The sequence below is a fragment of the Chaetodon auriga genome, chromosome 12 (assembly GCF_051107435.1).
Source record: "Chaetodon auriga isolate fChaAug3 chromosome 12, fChaAug3.hap1, whole genome shotgun sequence".
NCBI classification, from domain to species: Eukaryota; Metazoa; Chordata; class Actinopteri; order Chaetodontiformes; family Chaetodontidae; genus Chaetodon; species Chaetodon auriga.
This window is the reverse complement of record NC_135085.1, coordinates 16,903,028-16,926,647: the sequence shown is the minus strand read 5'-3', so window position 1 is coordinate 16,926,647 and position 23,620 is coordinate 16,903,028. Positions and strand designations below refer to the sequence as shown.

At 40.5% G+C, this 23,620-nt stretch overlaps 2 protein-coding genes across 10 annotated transcripts in view; one reads left to right on the top strand and one right to left on the bottom strand.

The window, feature by feature from the left end:
- The first annotated feature begins 192 nt into the window (after positions 1-192).
- On the top strand, positions 193-7,737 carry cdk5 (cyclin dependent kinase 5). The gene is made up of 12 exons (XM_076744310.1): positions 193-393; positions 712-800; positions 897-964; positions 1,085-1,145; positions 1,229-1,285; positions 1,493-1,588; positions 1,828-1,902; positions 3,851-3,947; positions 4,213-4,282; positions 4,451-4,511; positions 4,595-4,675; positions 4,921-7,737. The coding sequence occupies exons 1-12, from the start codon at positions 357-359 to the stop codon at positions 5,005-5,007; spliced, it is 879 nt and encodes a 292-aa protein (XP_076600425.1). The 5' UTR covers positions 193-356; the 3' UTR covers positions 5,008-7,737.
- A 3,538-nt stretch (positions 7,738-11,275) lies between these two features.
- asic1c (acid-sensing (proton-gated) ion channel 1c) overlaps positions 11,276-23,620 on the bottom strand; it is an 86,193-nt gene continuing 73,848 nt past the window's right edge. For 3 of the 9 annotated variants that reach the window (XM_076744308.1, XM_076744309.1, XM_076744303.1), the window contains 9 exons: positions 22,932-23,082; positions 22,270-22,397; positions 17,745-17,895; positions 17,568-17,624; positions 16,972-17,125; positions 16,651-16,742; positions 16,216-16,295; positions 15,438-15,509; positions 11,277-11,758 (listed from right to left, as the gene is read on the bottom strand). In XM_076744308.1, coding sequence (XP_076600423.1) covers positions 11,654-11,758; positions 15,438-15,509; positions 16,216-16,295; positions 16,651-16,742; positions 16,972-17,125; positions 17,568-17,624; positions 17,745-17,895; positions 22,270-22,397; positions 22,932-23,082 — 990 coding nt within the window. In that variant the 3' untranslated portion in view covers positions 11,277-11,653. Of the gene's footprint in view, positions 11,759-12,912; positions 12,966-15,437; positions 15,510-16,215; positions 16,296-16,650; positions 16,743-16,971; positions 17,126-17,567; positions 17,625-17,744; positions 17,896-19,810; positions 19,939-22,269; positions 22,398-22,931; positions 23,083-23,620 lie in introns of all 9 variants that reach the window. The other 6 variants (XM_076744306.1, XM_076744302.1, XM_076744305.1 and 3 more) reach the window with 4 other exon arrangements.

Below are 23,620 nucleotides of genomic sequence, written 5' to 3'. Positions count from 1 at the left end.
TCTGCTAACCTGATAAATGATTGGTGTGAACTGGTTTAACCTCTGAATATAGCCATTTTATTTTCCTTGTAGAACCAAAGTTTCCTATAAAATATCATTAAAGAGCAGAAAATTACTGCTAAGTTGTTTCAGCATCCAGCAGTGTTTTGGGATCTGGGTTTCAAGACTTTGCAGTTCATCTTTTCGCCTCTAGATGACCAACAAGAGAAGCTTTGCTGCAGTCAGACCGAGCAGGAGCACCAAGTGCAGATAGCTTCAAGCTAACGCTAGCTATCATCACATTATTAACCCCAATTTGGGGCTTCATTCAGTCATTGGTTTGCTAGCTCGTTCAAGGCTGGCTTCACTAGCCAAACATGCAGAAATATGAAAAGCTTGAAAAAATCGGAGAGGGTAAGTTTCATACGCTTTTTAATAAAGTTAATATTAGCTACCCTGGTTTGCTCAGCTAGCATTCATGTAGTTGCATGGCTAACGTTAGCTAGATGTCGAGCTTTGTGTTCGCGTTAATTCCTTACATACAAAACCTTCTGTAACGTTGCAGCGGTTACATTCAGTGATGTGTGTTACTGACAAGATTTGTCAGGAGATTTGTCTGCTTTTACGATATTAACATGAGCTAGCTAGCGAGCTAATACTAGCACCTCAGCGTTGCTATGCCATTCATCAATACGATAACTATGGTTTAGTTCAACGTTATCTCCCCCGTAGGTACGTATGGGACAGTTTTCAAGGCTAAAAACAGAGAAACCCACGAAATCGTGGCTTTGAAAAGAGTCAGATTGGACGATGACGACGAGGTATGCTGTCACAATAACATTTACATTGCGTTAACGCTATCTGCTAGCCAGCTGTTAGCAGGCTAGTGCTCATTAAGCTGGGTGTCGTTTTTTCAGGGGGTGCCAAGTTCTGCTCTGAGAGAAATCTGTCTTCTGAAGGAGCTAAAGCATAAAAACATTGTCAGGTCAGTCTGCTGCACAAACTGAATTGAACGTGTTGTTATGTAGTTTTTCATTGTTTGTTGCTGAGTTAATACACCCTGATGTCAGCCAGCATCAGCTGATATCTGCTCTGTCTCCTCCAGACTACATGATGTTTTGCACAGTGACAAGAAGTTAACCTTGGTTTTTGAATATTGTGATCAGGTGAGATTTAGCCATCCAAAACCTACAGTATGTGTTCATGTGTGCCTTCTGAGGCTAATGTGTGTCTCTTATGTCAACTGCAGGATTTGAAGAAGTATTTTGACAGCTGCAATGGAGATCTAGATCCTGAAACTGTGAAGGTATGAGATAAACATCCTGGAAAACCCAAGAAGAGTTTAACCAAGTACAACGTGCCTGCTTGAATGCATACTGTGTGGATAGCTTGGTGTTTAGATAGCATCATCTTTGGCATGTGTGCATGTCACTTATATCTTGTGAAACTTGGAATTAACTGCTTAAAGATGGTTTTGTGTGTATTAAACTCAGTCTCCCCCTCTCTGATGCAGTCATTCATGTACCAGCTGTTGAAAGGCCTTGCTTTCTGCCACAGTCGAAACGTTCTTCACAGAGATCTGAAGCCGCAGAATCTCCTCATAAACAGGGTGAGTGTTCATGCGCATTTGGATGGTAAATATTTGTCACTGTATGAGAAGATAATACGGCTAAGCACATCAGTAGTATTAAAACCAAGAGGAAAGCAAACCAAAACCAACTTCCGAACTTGACATCAGTAACAGTATGTGTGAAGTGTATAGCTAAATCTGCAGAGCTGTTGACTGTGGTTTATCAGTCAGTGTTAACTCACCTGGGAGGATCCGGTGACTTGTGTCTCTGTCCGTAGAACGGGGAGTTGAAGCTGGCTGACTTCGGGTTGGCTCGAGCCTTTGGCATTCCTGTGAGGTGTTACTCAGCAGAGGTAAGTTGCACTTCACTAACCGACTTCTCCCATCTTAACTGATTTTTGGCACGTTCCAGATTTAAAGTGAAACCAAATCAGACTGATTTCTGAACATTTTGACTGCTGTTAAATCAGGTATTGACTGATATGAAGACATTAGTGCTCTTTAATCCAGGCTTTCATGGACGTTGTTTTCACCCTGTGTAGCTAATGTAAACGGTCCCATATCTCATGCAAAATATATATGTTCCTAGTTAATATATGTTCCTAAAAATTCGTAATCAGTATGGAAGGTAATATCAACATATGGCACAATAGTCACATCTGACTCCAACTGCAGCAGCATGGATGGCAGATCCATGGCCTCTTGTACAATATGTCATGGTTTTAGACACTTATTGTGCTCTTATTATTAGTGTGAGCAGTCGATGGCCTCAGTTTGTTTCTCCGTGGTGCTGAAGTGAAGCTGTTAACTTAATGATGGGGAAAGAGTGGGACACACAGCAGCATGTGGTTTAAGTGCTGTTTGACTTCTTTTGTTGTTGCTGATGCCATCAGAGAAATGACAAGGCAAGTCTCAGAAAGGTTTAGTGGTTTTTGGTTGGCTGACCTAAAGGCCCGGCAAGCCACTCTCATGGGGGGGGGGCACTTGACCCAGGGTGACAATACTGATCTGAAAATGTAATAGAGGAGGGGAAAGGAGTGAAAGGCACTGAGAATTTGAAGTAAGGTCATTTTGAAAGGTCTTTTCAGAGGATGTATTGTCCTGAGACTCAGCACTGTTTCAGCAAGAGGAAGAACGGTGCTGCAGTGATTTCACACTGCATTTTATATCCTGTGTGTAGTACATCCAGCACACATTAAATACAGTGACTGACGTTTTTTTAATGATAATATGGGAATTTTGTTTGCCGACCAAGTCAAATACCTAAAAATCCAAGCGAATGGTTCAGAGTGGAGATCATCAGTGCTCTTACTTTTTCTTAGATGCCAATGAAAACTGGCCTTTCAGCTAACTTGGGTTCCATTTGTTTGAATGCTGATTAATGTATGGTGTATAAAAAACTCCTTCTCTGGCAGCCCAAAGTTTTGAGTGAAGCAGAGGCACATCATTATTTTCTATGCTACACAAGTGCTACAAAAAGCAGAGTCTCCCACACTTATCTTGAAATTCCACTCCATAAAACTGTTCATCCAGACGGATTAAAAGTCTCCCACGATCCACAGGTGGGTGGCGGCTTTGAAACGCTCCGCTCTCGGATGTGTTGTAAAGCATTAAAAAAGGCACTAGAGTACGCTCAATTGATGTCATCTTTGTGCACCACTTTTCTGAACATTGTGAATAAAAAATGAACTCTGCAAACGGTCCTGATGCACGATGCAACATTTTCACATTACTTAGCAGCTAAAAGTGCATTTACGTCATTCTGGTTTGAGAATTCACAAATTTTTCTCTGTAAAAATGACTTGTGAAAAGTTCGTTAGTGGTTCTGTAGCGTGTGATGACATAATTCACATCTGTACAGAACTGAACTTTTAAACTTTTCCAGCTGAATCATAAGCACTCGTAGCTGCTTTCAGTCGGCCCACACGCTCTCTCTGGGAAGCGGAACTTTTCTAGTTTCATTTTATTCTTTTCACTCCATCAGTGCACTTCACCAAACACATTTTCACATAACCTGGAAAAATGTCCGTACGACACTCGACAGTTGACAAAGCAGCGGTTTGTTAAAATGTCGAGAAGGTGTAATGGGAAGCAGATGGCTGATGCGAGTCGACGGTTTGGCTTTAGTGACGGTGCTGCCAAATCCCTTTCTTTGTGAAATCAGTGTCAGTACGAAATGACACCGTCCCCGGAGGACGGTCATTACGCTGGACGCCTGGACGGTTGTGTTAACACCAGTTTGGCCGTGATAATTAGTGTAATTGGTCTAATTCTATCACTCTGCTCTGTGTTTGAACGTAGGTGGTGACATTGTGGTACCGGCCTCCAGATGTGCTGTTTGGTGCTAAACTTTATTCTACCTCAATTGACATGTGGTCTGCTGGATGCATATTTGCAGGTTTGTTCGTGATTGTTGACATCAGTGAGGATATGATGTTCCAGTCATCTCTTCTTTCTTTGTTATATACTGGTGTAGAATAATAATAAAAATCTTATCAATGTGTGGCTTGAGTGTGGATAAGCTGAGTGTTTCTATGTAGTCATGTGTCAGTTTCTTGCACAATACTTTGTTTTTTATGCTGTTTCTAGTTGGGTTTGTTGGTTTTTTCATACTTTATATAAAATATTAATCGTGTTCCATTTTGATTCCACGTCCCATTCAGAGCTGGCCAACGCTGGAAGGCCGTTATTCCCCGGCAACGATGTGGACGACCAGTTGAAAAGAATCTTCAGATATCTTTTTTTTTTTGTGACGTCATTAGTAGTAGACATTATGGGTCTTCTGCTTATTGTTTGACACATGGGACTCTTGTTCAGGCAGAACTGTTGATTTGCACTAAGTAAGCGTTCAGAGGTTGGACACACGTCTCTGTTGAAAGTTTTTCTTTAACGGTGTGGTACATTGTTGGGTACACCGACTGAAGAACAGTGGCAGACCATGACGAAACTCCCTGATTACAAGGTAAATTATTACCCTCAGTGGTTGGAGTAAACGCTTTGTTACTGATTTAAACTATTACTGACTGCTTCTTTTTCTGGCTGCAGCCATATCCCATGTATCCAGCCACCACCTCACTGGTGAACGTGGTCCCCAAACTAAGTAGCACAGGACGGGATCTTCTCCAGGTAATTCTGTTTTTGGCTTGTCTGCTTTTTAATGTTTCAGAATAAATGGGTCAAACTTTTCTTAAAGATCAGTGATCAATAAAATGTTTCTTTTTTATTGGCCTTCTGTGAGCATGTTTATCTAAATAGTTCAGCACCAAAGTCTAAAACGACCCTCCAGTTGTTGCTAATATGCAGTTTTTTTCCTTGCAAGAAATGTGACATTGCTGTTCACTTATTAAAATGTCTCCTTTGATCTCACCCAGAACCTGTTAAAATGTAATCCAGTCCAGAGGATCTCTGCAGAAGAGGCCTTGCAGCACCCTTACTTTGCCGATTTCTGTCCACCCTAAATGCTAAATTGCCTCTCGCTGAACCTCAGCCGCAGAATCAATCATCCTTCACTCTGCTGGGTCATTAGGACCAGTCCCAACAAGGCAAATCCCTCCCAGGTCTCAAACACCTCCCCTCCGCTTTAATTCTGCTGTGCCTCTGTGTGGAACAAAGTCCTAGTGGCTCTGCAAGCTTTTAGGTTCTTTTAAGTTGCCAGCCTGTTTAATTTGGTGCATATACGTCTCCAGGTTAATTAGTACTGAAGTGGGAGGGGGCATCATGTGCCGCACTGAAATGGTTGTCATTCAAGAAGCCCCTCTGCTCCGAAAGACTGAAATTAACGTGCTGTTTATTTCATTTTAATGGTTGATTGTGAATGAAAATTGGCCCTTTGAATCTGTGGTGGTCTCATTTGGTGAATTCATTTTGGATACATAAAGTTCAGAGTGCTAGCACGCACGGCGTCAGTTACCCAAACAGCCTTTCTGAGGTGGTGACGTGCTGCCATTGTGTTAGTGAAGCAGTTTTATCCATTTGCTTCCATTAATAGAAGTCTTAATGTCGGTGGAGACTGCAGCCACATCAAGGAGTTGGATGCCAATGTTGACATGAGAGTTTAGAAAATGTGATAATTTATCAGTCAGTATATCAATTTTTATCCACAAACGCCAAACATAAAGAAACATTTTTCAATGAGGATCACTTAAATTGGGTCATGAAAGCATTGTGACTGAGAGGAGATTTCTGTTCTGCTGTTTGTTGGTACTTATTAGCCACAATATTCAGCTGGACGGAGATGAGTTAAAGTCCGCTGATGTATCGGCGCTAGTGGAGACCACAGATTCCCGGGCAGCTAATACGACAATGCCGCTTAATTAAATGGATCGATTTGTCAGTTTTAGCAATTAATTTGAAAATTGTGAAGGTTTAAGTCAATGTTTCTGTTTGGACTGCATGTTATTTTTGTGACTTTTTTTTTTTTTTTTTTTTTTTTTTTATAAGTCTGTTATTTCCTTGGAACATATAACTACTGAACTCCAGTTCAACCTGAGTAAATATTCACAAATGAATCATTAAATTTTGGAAACTTTATCTTCAGTATACTATAAATTGCAAACAAATTTCAAGTTTTTGCATGTTCAGATGATCATCTGAACTGACTGATAGACTCTCTAGTCTTCACTTGCTGTTAATTAAACATGATTAATTGGAAATCCACCAACAGCACCCTGTCTATATTTTCCCTGTAATTAGTACCAAATCACATGCTTCCTGAAAATTACAAGGGAATGACAGACCTGTAAAATACACAGTTAGTGTTTTTTTGTTTTGTTTTGTTTTTTGAAGACCAGAACAAATGACAGACTTGTAATACCGACATTTCACACACCAACAGTAACTCTTTGTCCCACTACCTATTACAAGATTGTATCATAGCATGGGAAGCTAATTTATCATTTTCTTTGTTCTCAGGCTTTTTATTTCCCCTTTTGTATTTGTCTTTTGTGCACTTTGTAACTGACAGTTTTATTTTAAATTGTTTAGTTATCAATATTATGAAATATGTTGAACACTGACAGCCAGGATTATAGCCGGTTATCAATAAATGGGCCAATGCATATATATATATATACACACAAGTTAATGACTAGTGGACCATTAGTGACACGTAATTTTTTTTCTTTCAGTATCATTATACTAATGTCTTTTTAGTTTTTTTTTTATGCTTTTGTAATAGTTCAATTAGAAAAAAATCCACTGATAATCTGTATTTTCATGATTGTTTTGCACCATCAGCTGTTTCCATTCTGGTTACATATATTAACATGGTGAACAGCTTGCAGTGTTATTCTACTCCTATAACATAATGAGTTCTTTGAAGTAACTGTTCATAGGGAAAGGCTTTATTTTCATTTTGCTGATGTAAGACAAGAAAATGGATGCATGTATTTATTAATGATGGAATGTCTGCTCATGTTTTTTGCATTTGTTAAAATGTGGCACAACTTCATTTGGTACAGAAACTCTCCTTTTGAATGATTTAATGATACTGGGATCCAGAGCGTTTAGCCGGCTCTTTTTAGGATTTAAAACGTTTGAAGGGGGTGTGTTTGTGTGTGTGTGTGCGTGTGCGAGTGTGTGGATGAAGTTAAAATGAAAAAACACAAAAGCATCTGCTCTCAGTATTTCATTATCTCGTGGTGACAGGACATTTCAGGCCAACTGCTGTAGGGTTGTTTTATACAGCTTGAATTTTAATTTTGAATGAAAAGTGGATTTTGCACTTTGCTGGTGTTTTTGCTTTGGTGGGTAGAATTTGGGACGGATGTCAGTGATTCTTTCTGTGTATTTTTCAGCCAGTAAGACATAAATACATGTTTGCTTTTCAGATTGCGGTTCATTCTTGACCCTTGACCTCTCACCACAGAGTCCATTTAGTAGCTGTTCTGTTCTTCATGTTTTCGCTCTCATGTTGTCTTAAAATTTGAGATTAGATGTTCATTTGCGCCAAAGACGTAGTCTACGAAACAATCTCGCCACAAGTTTCTTTCCCTTAGCGTCTGCGGAGCTTTCGGCCGTTTCCTCGACAGCTGAGCAAACTCAATCTGCCGAGCTGCGGAACAGCCGCTGAATAGACCTTTGTGGTGAGATTCATTTACAAGTCACCTCGACTGTTTCAGCATTTTGGGAACATCTATTAGATCTACGACAACCATGTTTGAAATAGTAAAAATAAAACCAATCCAGCAGACTGGATCTCGCCCTCTTGACTTTTAATTCTGCCAGCGTCAGCGTTCGCTAAGCTAGGCTGCTAGGTTTGATGGAACTGGGCGTCAACTTTGCATAAAAGGCCTTGAAAACTTGGTTTGAAATAGAACTTTTTTTGCCACCTTCAGGTGGGACTGTGCCGGGTTAAATCACGAGAATGCTGCTGCTCAGCAAAGGCAACATGGACGTTACTGCCTGAGCCTTGAAGCCACAGAGGCTAACAGTTTAGCAAGCTAGCAAGCAGGTAATGTAAAGCAAAATGATGGAGGGAAAATGAGGTTGTTGGGAATATCAACATTTTCTTCTCTACACGACTAAAATTATGACATATTAAGTTAACCATCCACCAAAAAATGAACTTCTATGGCCTCACATCAGCAAACACACCTCAACTTATGAACTCTGAGCTTTCAGCAAAGTTACACTTATCAGGTCATGAATACCACAACGGGGGGCGTCCACACTGTAGGGACTCATGAACAAGGTAAAGACGAGCCCGTGTGAAGGCAGCGTTTCACTAGAACGTGAAAAATGTCTGAGTAAGAAACAACGTTAGGAAGAAACATGAGGTATGTCAAAAAATCGGCGATGAAGAGAATATGTTCTCAGGGCCTTTAAGTTGGCACCCAGTTTGGTTTATGAGGTGAAACGTTCACGACAGTTTGACGACTACGTTACACAGTTAAGTGTGTATTAACTATTTAATGTACAGTTCAGAGTTAAAATCACATATCTACAGTAAAATGCACATAAAGCACGTAGAGCCAGATGAAGCAAGTGCAGCTCCCCAGATGTCTGTGCGCATGAAAATCTTCACATTAACCTGTAAGAACCAGTCTTGAAGGCACATTTTAGTTTCACTTCAAGCCACATTATGTTCATCTAATCCAGAAAAATTGACAGAAGGATATTGCAGTTTTTCCACATCTTCACAATATCTTTCTTTTTTTGAGTATTGCACAATCCCCAGCCTGGTTAGAGGAGGATGTTTTCTTCTTTGTATGTCATAAAGATTAAAGATCACATGATGGTGGAGAACACCACTTTGATTCATCTGGCTCCAAAAATACATTTCGGACTTTACAAAGTGAATAGCATGGCTGAGATTACATTAAGAGACCAGAGATAATAGGAATACACAATGGTCATGCAAGGAAGAAAATGGGACGATGGGACATAAATTATTAACTCTAAGAATAAAATAGTTCAAATGTAGGTGTCGGGTGACAGAAATATTTAGAATACTGTTTCCTACTTGGCCATAACTATGCAGTAAATATCAGTTGAGGACTACCTAATGAGCACAAACAATTCAGTAATAGTTTCTGCCAGTTCACATACACTCTGCTGTTCTCTGACTGGTCGTAAGGCAGGGGGTGGGGAGAGAGAGAGAGGTAAAGACCCCGGACACTTCCTTCATCCACAGTTTGCGGTAAATTCTGGATCATTTTTATGCTTTTTAATCTGGCAACATGAGACACACACACACGCACGCACATACGCTTTAAATCATCATGGCAATGCAGCATCAGAATAGCATCATCGTGTAACATGAATTGGCATTTGTGTCCCTTTACTCAGCTAATGATGGTTAATGTACAGTCGACATATCATACATCTGCGTTGCAGCTGGCAGCTGATCAGTCTACATCCATTCCAGCTGTTGAATAGCTCATGAATTGAAAAAATGGGGATCCCAAATATCTTTGTGTAAATTTTAACAGTTGGATCTGATTCAGTGCACTTATTGCTCACGACACAACGCCACTGATTCACCTTATTCTGTTTCCTGAATAGTTTCCATTCGGATAAAGTCTCTGCACGAGGCGATCTCGGGCTCCTGCTGGAGTGCGCTCTTATTCCCGTTAATGCTGGAGCAGTGAACACACCGCGCGCAACAGTGTGTGTGGTTAAAACTAGAGCCATAAAAGGTAGTCACAACCATAGACGTCCGGTCATTGGCTTTCAAGTGATGGCTGATCTCCAAGGGTTTGTGCTTCACATCAACAGTCATCTAATACACAGACAACAGAGTAATAAAGCTACAGTGTTATGAACACCATTTACTTGATTGGCATTATACTTGAAAGTTTCACAAGTTAGAAAACAAAAAATAAAAATTTTCAATAAAGTATGTATAGTGAGGATATGTACCTATAAGTCCATTACTGTAGTGTCAAGGATTTAAATAACAGTGAACATTAACAATAGAGGAAATAGACTCACACGAAGATAAGAAGAAAAGTTGTGTTCGTGAGTAAGATGGGTAAATATAGAGTTTATTATACTTGATCATTTATACATCACAAACTGTTATTTGTGACTTATTACATGTTCTGGAATAATAATAATAATAATAATAAAAGGACACAATGGTAACATTGTACAATGCATTTCTGCTGTAAATCAACTGAGCTGAATGGGGCTGAGGTGCATGGTTTCCATGTTTTGAGGCAATTCTCTTGTATCTAATAAAGTCTATTTACTTGTCAGTCATGTTATAATCACCAGAAACTCAAAGACACTTATGGTCCACCCAGATAGAAAGTCCGAATTCCTTCTGGTGTAAAAACAGATGAAGAAACACTTTTTATCTCTATATATATCTATATTCATATATACAGTCGATAGATATATATTTGACCAATGTCTCACATGAGCGGTATAGAATTTCTTCATGGCATTTGATTGTGGGTATTTACAAATTTCTGTCAAGTTTAGGAATGTCATCGACAAGCCTTTGAAAGTCTACTTATGTTCCATAGAGAATAGATTACTATCACAGGGCATTGTGCTGATGAACACCTTTAAGACACCGTAATGAAAAAAGAAAGAGCTGAGATTTATTAAGAAGGCAAAAAGGAAAGGCTGATTGGTTCTCTTCAATTCAATGGATTCAATGTAAATAAGGGCCAACTTTTACAACAAGCCGCATGCTAGTATTTTTTGTGACAGTCAGCAGGGTGACACTACCCCTCCCACCCCCCCACCCAAAAAAAAAAAAAAAAAAATGAAATGTCAGCTGTATAAAGATAAAAAGATACAATCAACGGCCTTTTCCCGGCCTCCTGATTCTCTTTTTTGACCCTTACTTCTTGTAAAAAGTGACTAAAGTTAACAAAAAACATCCAATATAGTAGTTTCTCGCGTCCTGGGATCCACAACATGGAACAAAACTATCCTTGCATATACACAAATAATCAAGTTCCTCTTCTGTTTCTAAATTGAATAAGCACAGTCGTCTAATCGATGAGACAATTCACAGCCTCATAGGAGCAAAAGGCAACATGAAACACTCGTCCAGTGTTTTTTGATTCAGGTGTGAGCAGCTCTTCTGACCGACTCCGTTAAAGTTGAGCAGATTTCCAAAAAGCTGTTCAGTCTGGTGACAAGTATAAGGTCACTCGATACAGCATCGGTTAGACGCTGGAGACGCAACACGGATAAGAAACTGCAATGCTACACATACCAACCCACGTGTATTATTCTAGGTGTTTTTTTTTTTTTTTTTTTTTTTTTTGGATTGGTGTACAGCAAAACTAGCACAACAGTACTGTGAAACTCATCTCACCACAGGTCAGAAATCCCGTCTTTGGGCACATTTGTCGTCACTGATTGTATATTCTCAAGTGACGGCGTAAGAGAAACAAATCCACATAATGAAACATGAATAAATCAACACTGATGCCTTGACATGGCAGTTAAACCTGAGTTCTGTTTTGGAAGTGGTCTCTTTTTCTTCTGATGATAGTATTCTATTTCTATTCAGGTATTGATAAACTCTACGTTTTTTGAGTTGTACACTCCGCCGTTTTCTGTTAAATACATACATTATTTCACAGTTTGCTGTCAAGTCCCCGGATGTGCCACCCTGCCCCCAACCCCTACTTTATGTTGTCAACAAGCAAACTCCTCAAAGTTGCCTAGAGTCGGGTGACGAGGTAACATGTTCGGCGTGAATCCGAGACTGTCCGAGTGACTCCGGAGGGTGTCACAGGTGCTCTGCAAAACAGAGGGAAGGGAAGGACGGAAGACGAGTTCAACCGGGTTAAGGGAGGGGCGATGAAGGGGGTGATGGTGATGGTGATGTGGGAGGGAGAGGAGCCACAGGTAAAATGAGAGCGACCGGGACGATGGAGGGACGCGGAGGAAATAAAACAAAAAAAAAAAAGGAAACACGTATGTGGCAAAGAGCAAAAACAGAAAAAATATGAGGTTGATCGTTTTCAGCGCATCAGACACGAGGATGGCGTGAGCAATGATCATGAATGACAGAAACAGTGACGAGGTGATGAATACAACAGATTTGGAAGTTCCAAGATCGGCCACATCGCGTATGTTTCACAGGTAGTGAAAAGAGAGTTTAAAGAAAAATCAGGGGAAGGCGGGGAAAAGATGAGTGAAAGGAGGGAGAAGAGAAAGAAAAACAGCACATTTTTAGTCCTGTTTTTTTTTTTTTTTTTTTTTAGCATGTTAAATTGCTATAGTTATGGAGGCTGAAACATCCACATATGTCTGCATTTCCCTGTAGGTGCTCCATGAGAAGATAACGTGGATTACAACCACTGGTGGTCCCACTGGCAAAAGGTGCTAGTCCAGCAGACAAAGAACCATTTGTATTTTGTGCAAACTCACTGCATGCAGACCTGTGATAACATCACAAAGTAATGCATCTAGTGATGTTATCCGGCATGAGCCTCAAATGCATTGCCTCTAAATGGACCTCTGTGCTGCAGGGAAACAAATAGATTCTCATGTGGTTCAGCTTTTTTGTACAACAATTCAATAAATTCGTAATCTTTTTTTCACAGGAGTACTGCTCTTAATCCTACGGGAAAGAAAGCATCATTATTATTCAGTGGAAGGAGCAACTTTTGCATAGTGCAGAGAGTCAAATCTGTTTGCACTTGGAGAATCCAACCAACTCATGTCTTCTGTTGAGCCGATAATACAGAAACACACCAAACTAACCTATGACGATATTAGAAATGCTCACAGCAGTTGTATAATCACCCCCTCTTTTTTGTTGACTGTCTACTAAAGCCAACCAAATCATTTGTAGCCACTGAGGAAATGATGTATGAGATGGTATCAAGTATGTATGAAAGAGAGGGACAGCATGGGAGGGAGCATCTATTATCAATGGGGTGTGCTACCTGGGGGCATGATTAGGCGTGACACCAGGGCTGGTTGGGTTCTCTGGAAACTCCTGGAATAGACATGATGAAAAGAAAGATGGGTGAGGGTGACTGAAATGAAAATAAAACACAATGCAAATGCTAATAGTTCAAAAACTGTGAGGGAATACTACAAGAGGGTGTTTTCCCCTCAGTGATATCACTGAAGCACCGGAGGGAGCAACGGCTGTGCCAAATGAGATTTGAGTTTGTCTAATAAGCCGGAAAAACAAAAAGCCAGTCGCTATCACTCGTAAGTGATCATTGAGGAGATTTAAAGTCAAACTTAAAATAGAGTCTAGCAAACCGCTAAATGCTTTACTTTATCGTCAGGTTGTTTGAGTGGAGATGTGACAATGGACTAGTTGAAAAACGGTTATTGAACATGAGAGAAAGGAAGTACAAAAGGATGGTTTATTGTAAGCAGGTGAATATATGACATGAATGGGGCAGAACACAGTCAATATCACACTATGCAAGACTCCAATATAAGCATGACACACTGTAAATATCAGCCACTAAAGAAACGCTTCTTCTCCTGCCACTTTTCTAAGAACTGACCCTTGGAAAACCAGACGGACTAAAATAAGCTCCTTCCTGACTGCGCTGCCTTAAATGAACATATCTACACTTCTACAAAAGACTATAAAACAACTTCACTTCAATCTTTTCCTCCACATCAGCCAAACCAAATCCTGAACCCGAGGCAACCGAGCATGCAAGAGCTCAATCCACATGCAGAGACAAACCCACGGCTTTTTCACCCATTTGAAGAAAACTAAGCTCATGTCGAATTGCTGGTAATGAAAAAGTCTTGGGCTTGTGAGACACACAACAAAGTATTAGAGCTTGCATTTCCAAGATTCTGCCAATAGGACTGGATGCAAACAGTACAGTGCACTCAGGGACAAAAGGAACTGTCTGCAAACCTGCTTCAATGCTTTTGATTAAAACAGCACCAGAAAAGAGTCAATGTTTTAGCTTTTGTTTCGTGCAGTGAGCTGCAGAGCAGGATTAATGGTCTTCATTTGGAATTGAGTCATGACCTGTGGTCCCCATGTTCAGCAGATTGAGCTCTACTAGTGCTATATATAAATTAAGTTGTCCATACACATACATAAATGAGCATTTTCAGGAATATATTGTAAATACTTTACAAAAAAAGGAAAATAAAAGTGGACCCAAGCACGTTCCTTGTGGGACTCCTCAGGATTTATTTATCTATTTATTCACTCTGAGACAAAATTTTTGCTTTGTTCAGAGCTCAAGGTGAAAGCACACAACTTCTATGAAAACGAAACCTATGATTAATGATATCAATTGAAAATTTGACTGAAAATACTAATACACTAATGGCTCTACAACTGCAGACTTTCCATCTTTTGGTAAAGGTTTGATTCAGCAGTCTGTGCTGAACATTTGCTCATTACTGATATTAAGAAGGTGCATTTCAGTTATAAATAATTTCTTAACTGCTCTGTATAAAGCTTACATAACAGTCTGCAGGGGAAGTGGAGGTGCCTCTGGACGCAGCGTTGAACCACTGGGCTCAACAAAATACAGTGATTTAGGGCAGGACAGAAATGCCTCGCATTACTCTAGTTTTCATTTTGAAGTTAAAATGGGTTTCATTGCCTTGAAGGCTTTGAAAATGAGTTGATCATGAAATGTTAATAAAATCTCCAGACCTCTTAATCTTGTTCGGCTTTCAGCTCATTCTTCTGCTCTCACATGAATCTGTTCTGGGTTTGCTCTGATCATACTCCCAGACATAAAGAAGTAAAAACCCGAGCACAAAAACAGCCTTTTCCTGCACAAAGTGAACCGTTATTAGATGACTGAGGGTGACATGGAGAAGCTGCTGTACTGCATATTGTGTAAATGCTGAAAAGTGGGTTGGTCTGTGGATCAACTCAGGTAATTATACACTGAATGTAAGAGCAGTTTATAAGTCACGATAAAAAGTTAATCGAGAGCAGGTCCGCCAATTCACGTCTACTCGTCCATGCACTTCAGTGTAAGGGAACTCAAGTTGTAAAACACTTAATAAACCATAACAAAGCTCAGAAAATTAGGCTTACAAAGTCAATTTTCTCCTTGTAAATACTCATCTGCATTCCATCTATAAAACTACTGCACATTTTTGTTGTAAGAGGAATAGTTCCTACTGATATTCTATAATATTCAATATGTAAATAAAGCGCACTGTGTGGGTATAACATTAGATCCTCTGATTATGCAGTCATACTGTGCAATAAGAGCAACATTTATGTATTATTAATGGTTATGTTTTCCAGCACAATACATCTTTTCTGCATGGGAAATTGAAACTAATGGTGACATAATGTCCCATGGCTTCGCTTCCGCTCTGGTGCTGTTCATTAAAAGCATTTCCAGCATTAGCAGACATTTTTTTGTTGTTGTTATTGTTGTTCCTGAGCTCATCTGATATCACATCACATTCATTTCATTCCATCAAATGCATTCTGAGGGGCTAAAATTACCAGATTGTCGCTCTGACAACGCTGTGGTCGTTTCTTGCGTATGAAGTAACCCAAAACCTTATCCTTAAACACCTAAATGCAAAAACATCAGATAGACATTAATCACTCATGGTATACATCATGGTCAGTGACATAAAGACTGAAATTAAAAAGTACAATTACGTTGGGAAATAAGCTTATTGGACAGTCAGATAACACTCTAATGTCTGTACAGTAAACATGAACAGCCAGTTAGCTTAGCTTAGCGTAAAGACCGGGAACAGAAGGACACAGCAACAGTTAAAAAGTTGTATTTTGTTAATGTTATCTGTATAAAAACTGTGCAACAACTACAAGCTGTAGTTTTACTGTAGGTTATGTGATGGCAGGAGCAGCTGTTTGGCAACACATGAAACAAACAAGATGTAAGGTGTTATTTAAAGGTTCCAGTAAGTAGATTTTGTTATCTCTTTAGACAGAGCCAGGCTAGCCATTACCCCAGTTCAAGTCTTTATGCTAAGCTAACCGGATGCTGGCTGTAGCTTCATATTTACCGGACGGACATAAACATGCTGTCTACATAAGCTTCTTTCCCAAAATGTCAAACTACTCCTTTCATAAGCAGTACAAATTTATTCAAAGGATATATCTGACTTATTTTACAAGGTATACAAAAAATAAAATCAATTAGCTATAAAGTGTTACAATGAAATATCTGCCTTTATTTACACTACAGCAAGAATAAACTGACTTAGTGTTTAAAGTTTTACATTTCAATTAGTGAAAACCATCACTTTACCTCATATAGGTAGTCAAATATTTCCAGTATTGTTAAAACACTGGCTCCGATAAACAGCCCCATCTGACCTCCAATGTCACCTAGAAAAGGAGAGATGAACAGATAAGGGCAGGTACAGGAATTGAACAATGGTGCGTGAAACCATTCCCTGCGCTGTCACTTCCAATTCATAATCTCACACAGTAATCTGAGCAGAATTGTCAAACGTGTCCATCCAGCCCCAGCTTCTCCTCACACCCAACCCGGCTGCCCTTGCAAGAGCATCAGATTATGAAAATGTGTTCAGCCTGTTTCACAAGTTCAAAGAGGAACCCTCAAAGCACCAGGCGTGAACGCGCGATGTGAAATGTGCGGCGGGGACCCGCTGAGAGTGCTGATACTGAGGTCAGCCACACTTTTCTGTCACAATGAACCTGAGAAGTGCGAGAATCTTACCGAGAAGCCCTGCAATTTCATAGGCCTTCTTCTGCTCAATCTTCTCATAATTCAGAGCTTCAAAGAAGATGTCCAAGACCAATATATTTTCTCTGGGGAGAGGACAGACAAGAGCACACCCAAGAGAGTTTATTTCGGATGATTTTAAGTTACACCAAATGATATCTCACAATTCCTGTGCAACTATCTTTCATTATTGTTACATTGAAGGTGAACGATGGAGACCCCGGTCATGCTGTGCCACAGTACATCCATCCATCAACAGAAAAAATGAAAAGAGGTTGAGATCTGAATAACTGACTGCTACCATATAATACTTACCCAATATATTGCTCAGTTTTGTTGAATTTCTTAGCCAGATATTTAGCAGATGCCTTACTGGGGATCTTAACCATGGACAGCTCCTTGCCATAGCGAGTCATGTTGCAGGGGGTCTGACACACACAGTAATCGTTGTCTTTCTCTACCAAAAAGTCTGTGGATGATCAAAGTCATTTAAAAATGTTGTGATCACTGCGAAGAATCAAACAAACCTGCACACAGAGGCTCTGCTGAAAATATCTCTGCACACAAAAACTACACTCGCTGCCATCGTTCACTTTCCATGAAAGCAAATAATGACTGAAGCTATAACACAGAGGGAGAAAAAAAGCTCCATGGGATTTATTTGATATCACCGAAGCATAGACACATCACAAATCTTCCTAATGGAATTTTTTAACAATAATTTTACTTTATTATTTTTGCTTCAGCACTGTCTGAGATTAAAAGCAATTTCAAGTTAAGCTACAGAGGCATTATATAAAGGACGGAACGGTCTCGTGGCTCTGCTGCTGAACACTTGGTTGAATTCAGACATTAACGTAAAACTATCACACCAACATTTCATATTCATGCAGTGAAGTGCGTGGGCTCACCTAAAGCTGGGTCAGCACAGTCTTTGTACTGCTCAGGCGTGCAAACTGTTGAGGTTCCTGTTTGAAAAGCAGAATAATTGCATGTAATGTAAAAAAAAATGTAAAACAATGACATACGGACACAAGCGCACGCCACATTTTTTAATTGGTCAAGCCTTGAAGCCTGTGAAATCATACCAGGCATGTGAACCATTCTGCAGTTGCAGTTCTCCAGCAGGTAGCGGGTTTCACAGTCAATGCGGCAGGCGGTGATGCTGTACGTGGAGAAGTATTCAGAGTCTATGGGAGTAGACTTGCAATCCCCCCAAGGCGGAGGGAGGTACTGAAGCTGAAAGAGCAAACAGCACATGTTTTCCCTCAGTATATCAGCACACAGGATTACAACAAATAACATAATACAGGACCAGTACGGCAGAAGTACAAAAGAGGACAACACGCTGACAAAGCTCAACACAAATGTCTCACACGTAAAAAAAAAAAAAAAAAAAAATACAAAAGCACTTAAATGAAAATGTGCACTGACACAATATTGGCACAAAATATCCATTCAGACCAACATTATTGCTCATGTGTAGCAGCAAGCAGACATCATGCAGAACATTACTGATGCAGGTCTAGTCCCCGGTAGGCAGCAGAATACCATGGGAATAGAGACAAGCTTAAGAGAAATCTGTAATATACGGAGTTTCAGACAGGACACCACAATCAATGGACAAATCTTACAACCCTGAGAACACAACTCAGAACAATACACAGTTTACAGTTTTCAAATGAACAAATACATGAACTGAATTTAACGGACATTATACACAGCATCACATTCCGGTTTATAGTAGATACTTGATGAATAAATACATCCTAATGAATAAACTACTCTCCAGAAGCTTAGAAAAGTGTTTCTTGCATTGTCAATTAACTTTAGATTTTGTAATGTAAGCTCATGAGAGTTTATTACTAAACTGCCCTGCCTGCATAGCCCTCCGAGTTTAACAATAAAGTCAAGATGTAGTGTGTATTCAGTTTGCAGTCTCATTAGAGGTAAAAGTCTCATTAAAAGGTGAAGAGCAGGTCATTACTTTTATGAGAAACTCAGGGAATTCTAAATGAACCCACTAATGAGGAATATTTAATGCCTGAATTTTAAGCTTTTGGTTCATACTTAACATTAAACCCAGGGTGCTCGTCCTAAAACTGCAGCAATGTGCCCCGTGTGTGTGTTTGTGTGTGTGCGTGTGCAATCTGTTTAGAGCTCTCTTTAACACTTTAAAGGAACCCCCTTTCAACACATTGACAATTAGGCACCAACAAAACTTTAAGTCCACTTTAAAAGTCTTGTTTACACCAATTTATGGTAATGAATGCGTACTACTCATTTTTAACACAAAAACTATCCCATTATTTATGAAGGCCACAGATGCTTGTTTGGCTATTTGAGCATGTAGCTACTAATTGCAGTGGGAGCAAGCCAACAATCAATGCCAAAGGCTCCTTCCTGACAAAGGGAAATGATAATGCTATTGTCACATTACGGCTCACTGTAATTCCCACTCATCTCCACCGGCTCTAAGCAGGCTAACTCTGACAATCTCGTGGTCATTTAGTCAATAAAAAGTGACAGAGATAGAGTGGAATTCACTGAAGGAGTGGACCTAAACTGGTAAACATGATTAAGGCTTTATTGAACTCCATTTCTAGCCCACAGACTCTCATAACTGGAGTTACACTGGAGATAAAACCCTGGTGCAATAAATGCCAGACTTCAAACTGATGCCAGAGTCCTCGGGGGTAATAAAACCTAATGAATCACATTGTCTGGTCTCTCCAGATGACATTAAGCAGCGGTCCAGTGGATCGCCCCGAGAACACATAAAAGCAAGACGAACAGAAAAGAAAAAAAAATAAAAAATGTTAACAGAAGTGTACATGGCAGTGAAAGGGTAAAGCCAAACAACAGCTTCGATGAGGACACAGACTCGGATGATTGGCTTAAAGCTGGAATGAAACACATTAGCTGCTCGTTGCTAATATCTATTAAACAGAGAAGACAATGACAACAAGGACAGACTGCGGATGTTGTGCATGTCGTTGCTTCAGCCACACGGAGGGGGGGACAGATGGATCCATTCCTCGGGGAGGGAGGGGGTGGACCAGCAGATGAAAGTGAGGAACTCAGTGACGGGTGTGTTGCTATTTAACAATACAGAATTTGTGGCATGCAGCAAGCCCAGACAGTCATACGCTACCCTCTGCTCTTGGGTGGAAACGAACGTTTGGAAGCCGGGGGCGACCCCGAAGCCCAGCTCATGGAGGAAAGGAGGCTCTGACTGAGTGTGAAGCTGTACCTTTATTCCGGCCTCATAGGACGTCTCATCTAGGGCGGGGGGGTGAGGGAACACAGCCCACATCATTATCAAAATTAAAAGAGGAGCAACTGCAAGGCAAGGGGCAGAAAGTGGTCAACCCCTCCGGACAGGAAGGCAGCCTGTTGTCAGTATAACAACCAAACAGCTGCAACTCCCAGCGGTGCGTGGAGACTTTCATCACAGCATCAGTGTTCTGGTGGGTTTGTCATTCAGCCAGTCTCTTCTCACATCCACTATAGCTGGAGTGAGGACACAGTTCAGTTTCAACCGTTACATAATTCGAGTCCAGAATTTGGTGCTATAGTCCTCTCTGAGCTCACAAGTCATAGCCTCCCATTAAAAATTTAATTCCTCTGACAGAAGCTTAACAAATGAAAAGTCTTGGAATCATAAGTGCTTCAGCCAGCTGTCGATTATTACACTGAGAGCAGTGTTGCTGTACTCGTCGGAGACTGACTGAAATTAATTCTGGCCAGACTTTAATGACAGTCTAATTAATTCAGCCCATCTTTTAGGTCGTAAACACGTCTTTTAGCTGTCACTGGTGTGGGCGCGCGTGTCATCATTATAAATGACAATCCACGCACTTTTGCTTTCACGAGGAATCTCCGTGATGGTGATTAATAGATCCGGTTCACTTCTCAGAGATGGCTGAATGATGATGCACTTGGAGCACTTTACAACACTTGTACAGAGAAAGAGAAAGAGGGTGAGAAAGAGACATTACATGTTTCAATGCTGCTTCCCAAAAAATAACATTTGTCATCTTTGTGGTGTCCAAGTGTCTGTTTTCGGAGAGCAAACCCTGCCTCGATCATCCCATGTTATTCTGCTAAATCAAGGGTGGAAGACTTTATGTGATCATTTATCTCATGCTCATGAACTGACCAAGGCCATTAACTTTAGGAGCAAAATCATTTAAATCAGGCTCAATAAATTGCTAAAATTAGGAATCTGATTAGCCGCTGGAGCATCCATTTCTTCAAGACTTCACGAGGACGGCTTATGTGGTGGAAATCTTAAAGAGCCTGCAGCTAAATCCAGAAGTGCACTCCATCTCAAAGGTAACCATCGCAAAAACCTCACGTGTGAAATCCCCAAATCGAAAACGTACAATGACATTTCCCTCCTCTGTCGCTGTTTCTGTTTGGAAATCAAAAGACCGAAGTTGGGACCAGCGTGGACAAAAGAATTTGAATTTGTTGTCTTGGCAACATCACATTTACGGTAGGGTTACAGCAGATCTTGAATAGAAAAACCATGTGAGCTCAAGGTTATGACCTTGCACACAAGCTTCCCATATCAATTCTTACTCTTCATCCTTCACTGGCGGCAGTGAAGCTGAAGACTAGGATTTAATGTTCAACATTTTCTGCTTCCCTCGATGTTGTGCGCTAAATCACTCATTTTCCTGTGTCCCTAAATCATGAATACATTCTAAAATATGTCTTCAAAATAGCTGTGGGTCACCTCTCTCATGTAATGACACATACGTAAAGTGTTAGAGGAATTAGGAAATAGATTAATATGATGACAGTTGGACCAGGTTTCTTTTAATAGTTCACTTTAACATCAAAGACATGATGATCGTTTTAACATCTTTCCCTGAAGATACAGGAAGTCGTGAGAGGTCAGTTATTTATAGTGAGTCTTTAAAGGAGTCTGATGTAGGCTAAAAGCTGCTGCCTACAGACCATTTTAGCAATAATTTCAGCGAGAAAATCATTCCTAATGTTTAATATTACTTTTACAATTTCTTTAAAGGCTGTTAATTATAGGAAATTGTTCAGTCTTACTTCAAACACTTTATTTCTTATTAATCGGAGGTAATGTTTTGATCATTAAAGCCTGTTAACCATGGCTGTGTGAGTCTTCTTCACAGTTTTTCTCTTTGAATGCGCCACTTGAGACAATTTTCACAGCATTCAAATAAACTGGATTTATTTTTTTTCCCATGCTAAAAGTAGCTCAATATGAAAAGTAAAACAAACACTGTGAGCTGCCAGATATCTCTGCATTCTGTGAAGTCTGAGTTTCTTTTGGCTCAGATAAGGACAGTATGCTTGTATGCTTCAATCCAATCATGACTTGGCCCCGCTCTGACAATATGCCTCGGCTGTTGTAATTCGTCTGTTTCATGTACCCAGAAAAACAGGGTGTTTGTACAACATTCCCCTCACAAGGTAAATCAAAGATCTGATTTTGCTCCAGGCTCTGTGACACAGAGGTAATGGGCACTGGCTGGCGAGGATTTGGGGACAAACACAAAATGAAGTGGAGCAAAAAAAATAAAGAAAAAAAGGTCGAGGTTGGAGGGAAGGAGGCTGAACATTAGGTACCAGTTGCTGCTGACATGACACAAAAGTTTGAAAACCAGGGGCCACACCAAATCCCAGTTGGTCAATGAAGGGCGGCTCGTCCTGGCTGTGGATCTGAACCTTGATGCCTGCTTCGTAGGAGGTCTCATCTGTGGATATAGCACGCCAGAAAATGTAACAACAAGCACGGGTCGCCTATGGAAGCCCGCTTTTTGGCTCTGGCACTGACACCAAGTGCTCCAAAATCCCACGCTGAAAGCTAATATCGAAGAGAGACTCATATGTTAGCGTGGTGGACCGGTGTTAAACAGATTTACAACCAACGATTTACTACATGCTGTCTACTTTATGATCGTATGGCTCAGTGGCATTGTTGTCTGCCATAAATTGAAGACAATACGTCAATGAATGCATTCTACTAGACCTGATGTCAGCTGTAAACATGGAGAAACATTTCAAGATAATATGCGATTAAACATGCTAGTACATCACTTCTGTGGAGTGAATTCTGCAGACATTTAGCAGTAAAGTGAAGAAGACGACCTGGGAAAATCTGGGGATTTTGTGATCTATATATCAAGGGATACATCCACATGTTGTAGAAAAGACAAAGGACTCGAGGAGAAGTTGAGATTTACAACAACAGGTTTCTGCAAGTTAAAACCATAAAAAGCTACACTCACCTGTCTCTCCCCAAACAGGCAGGTATTCATCCTGCTGAATATCCAGCATGATCTCCAGGCCGTTCCCCGTGCCGCCTTTTAACGTCGTCAGCAAAGGGTTGCCGTCTAACCCCGAGTTGAATGTGTAGCATTTTCCGTAGCGCGTGTAGATCTGTAAAGAGCACAGGAAACAACAGGAGCGTAAATGAAAAGTCAGAGCCTTCCCGTTGCGCTGTGGTAAGCTGTGCACCTGTACAAGACGTACTGCATGTCAGCCTGTAATTGTGCAGGACAGCTAATCATTGCAGAGGTTTCCTGATTATCAGAGAAAGCAGCGCCAGCTTTAAACAGGCACCTGGCTATGATTTGGGAAATTAATGAGCTTTCCTTCGCAGCAGCAGCAGCAGTAGCTATCAATCTTTACCCAATTTCACTCCAAATTTCCCCTGAGTAACTGAGAGTGAATGTACTAGCTTGCTGTCATTAAATAAGAAACATCTGAGGTGGAAGCTCTCTGGACACGCAAACAAACTCTGAATTGGGTTCGAAAGACACATTTGTGTGTCTTGACTTACAAACTTCTTAAGGGGCTGAACCTGTGCCAGTAAAGCTCAGCGGTGCTTAACATTTGATGTGCAATGGCTGCGGCGGGTTCGCTCACACCAGATATCTTTCTGATTTAATTAATCCACGTGGCTTGAGTTATTTAT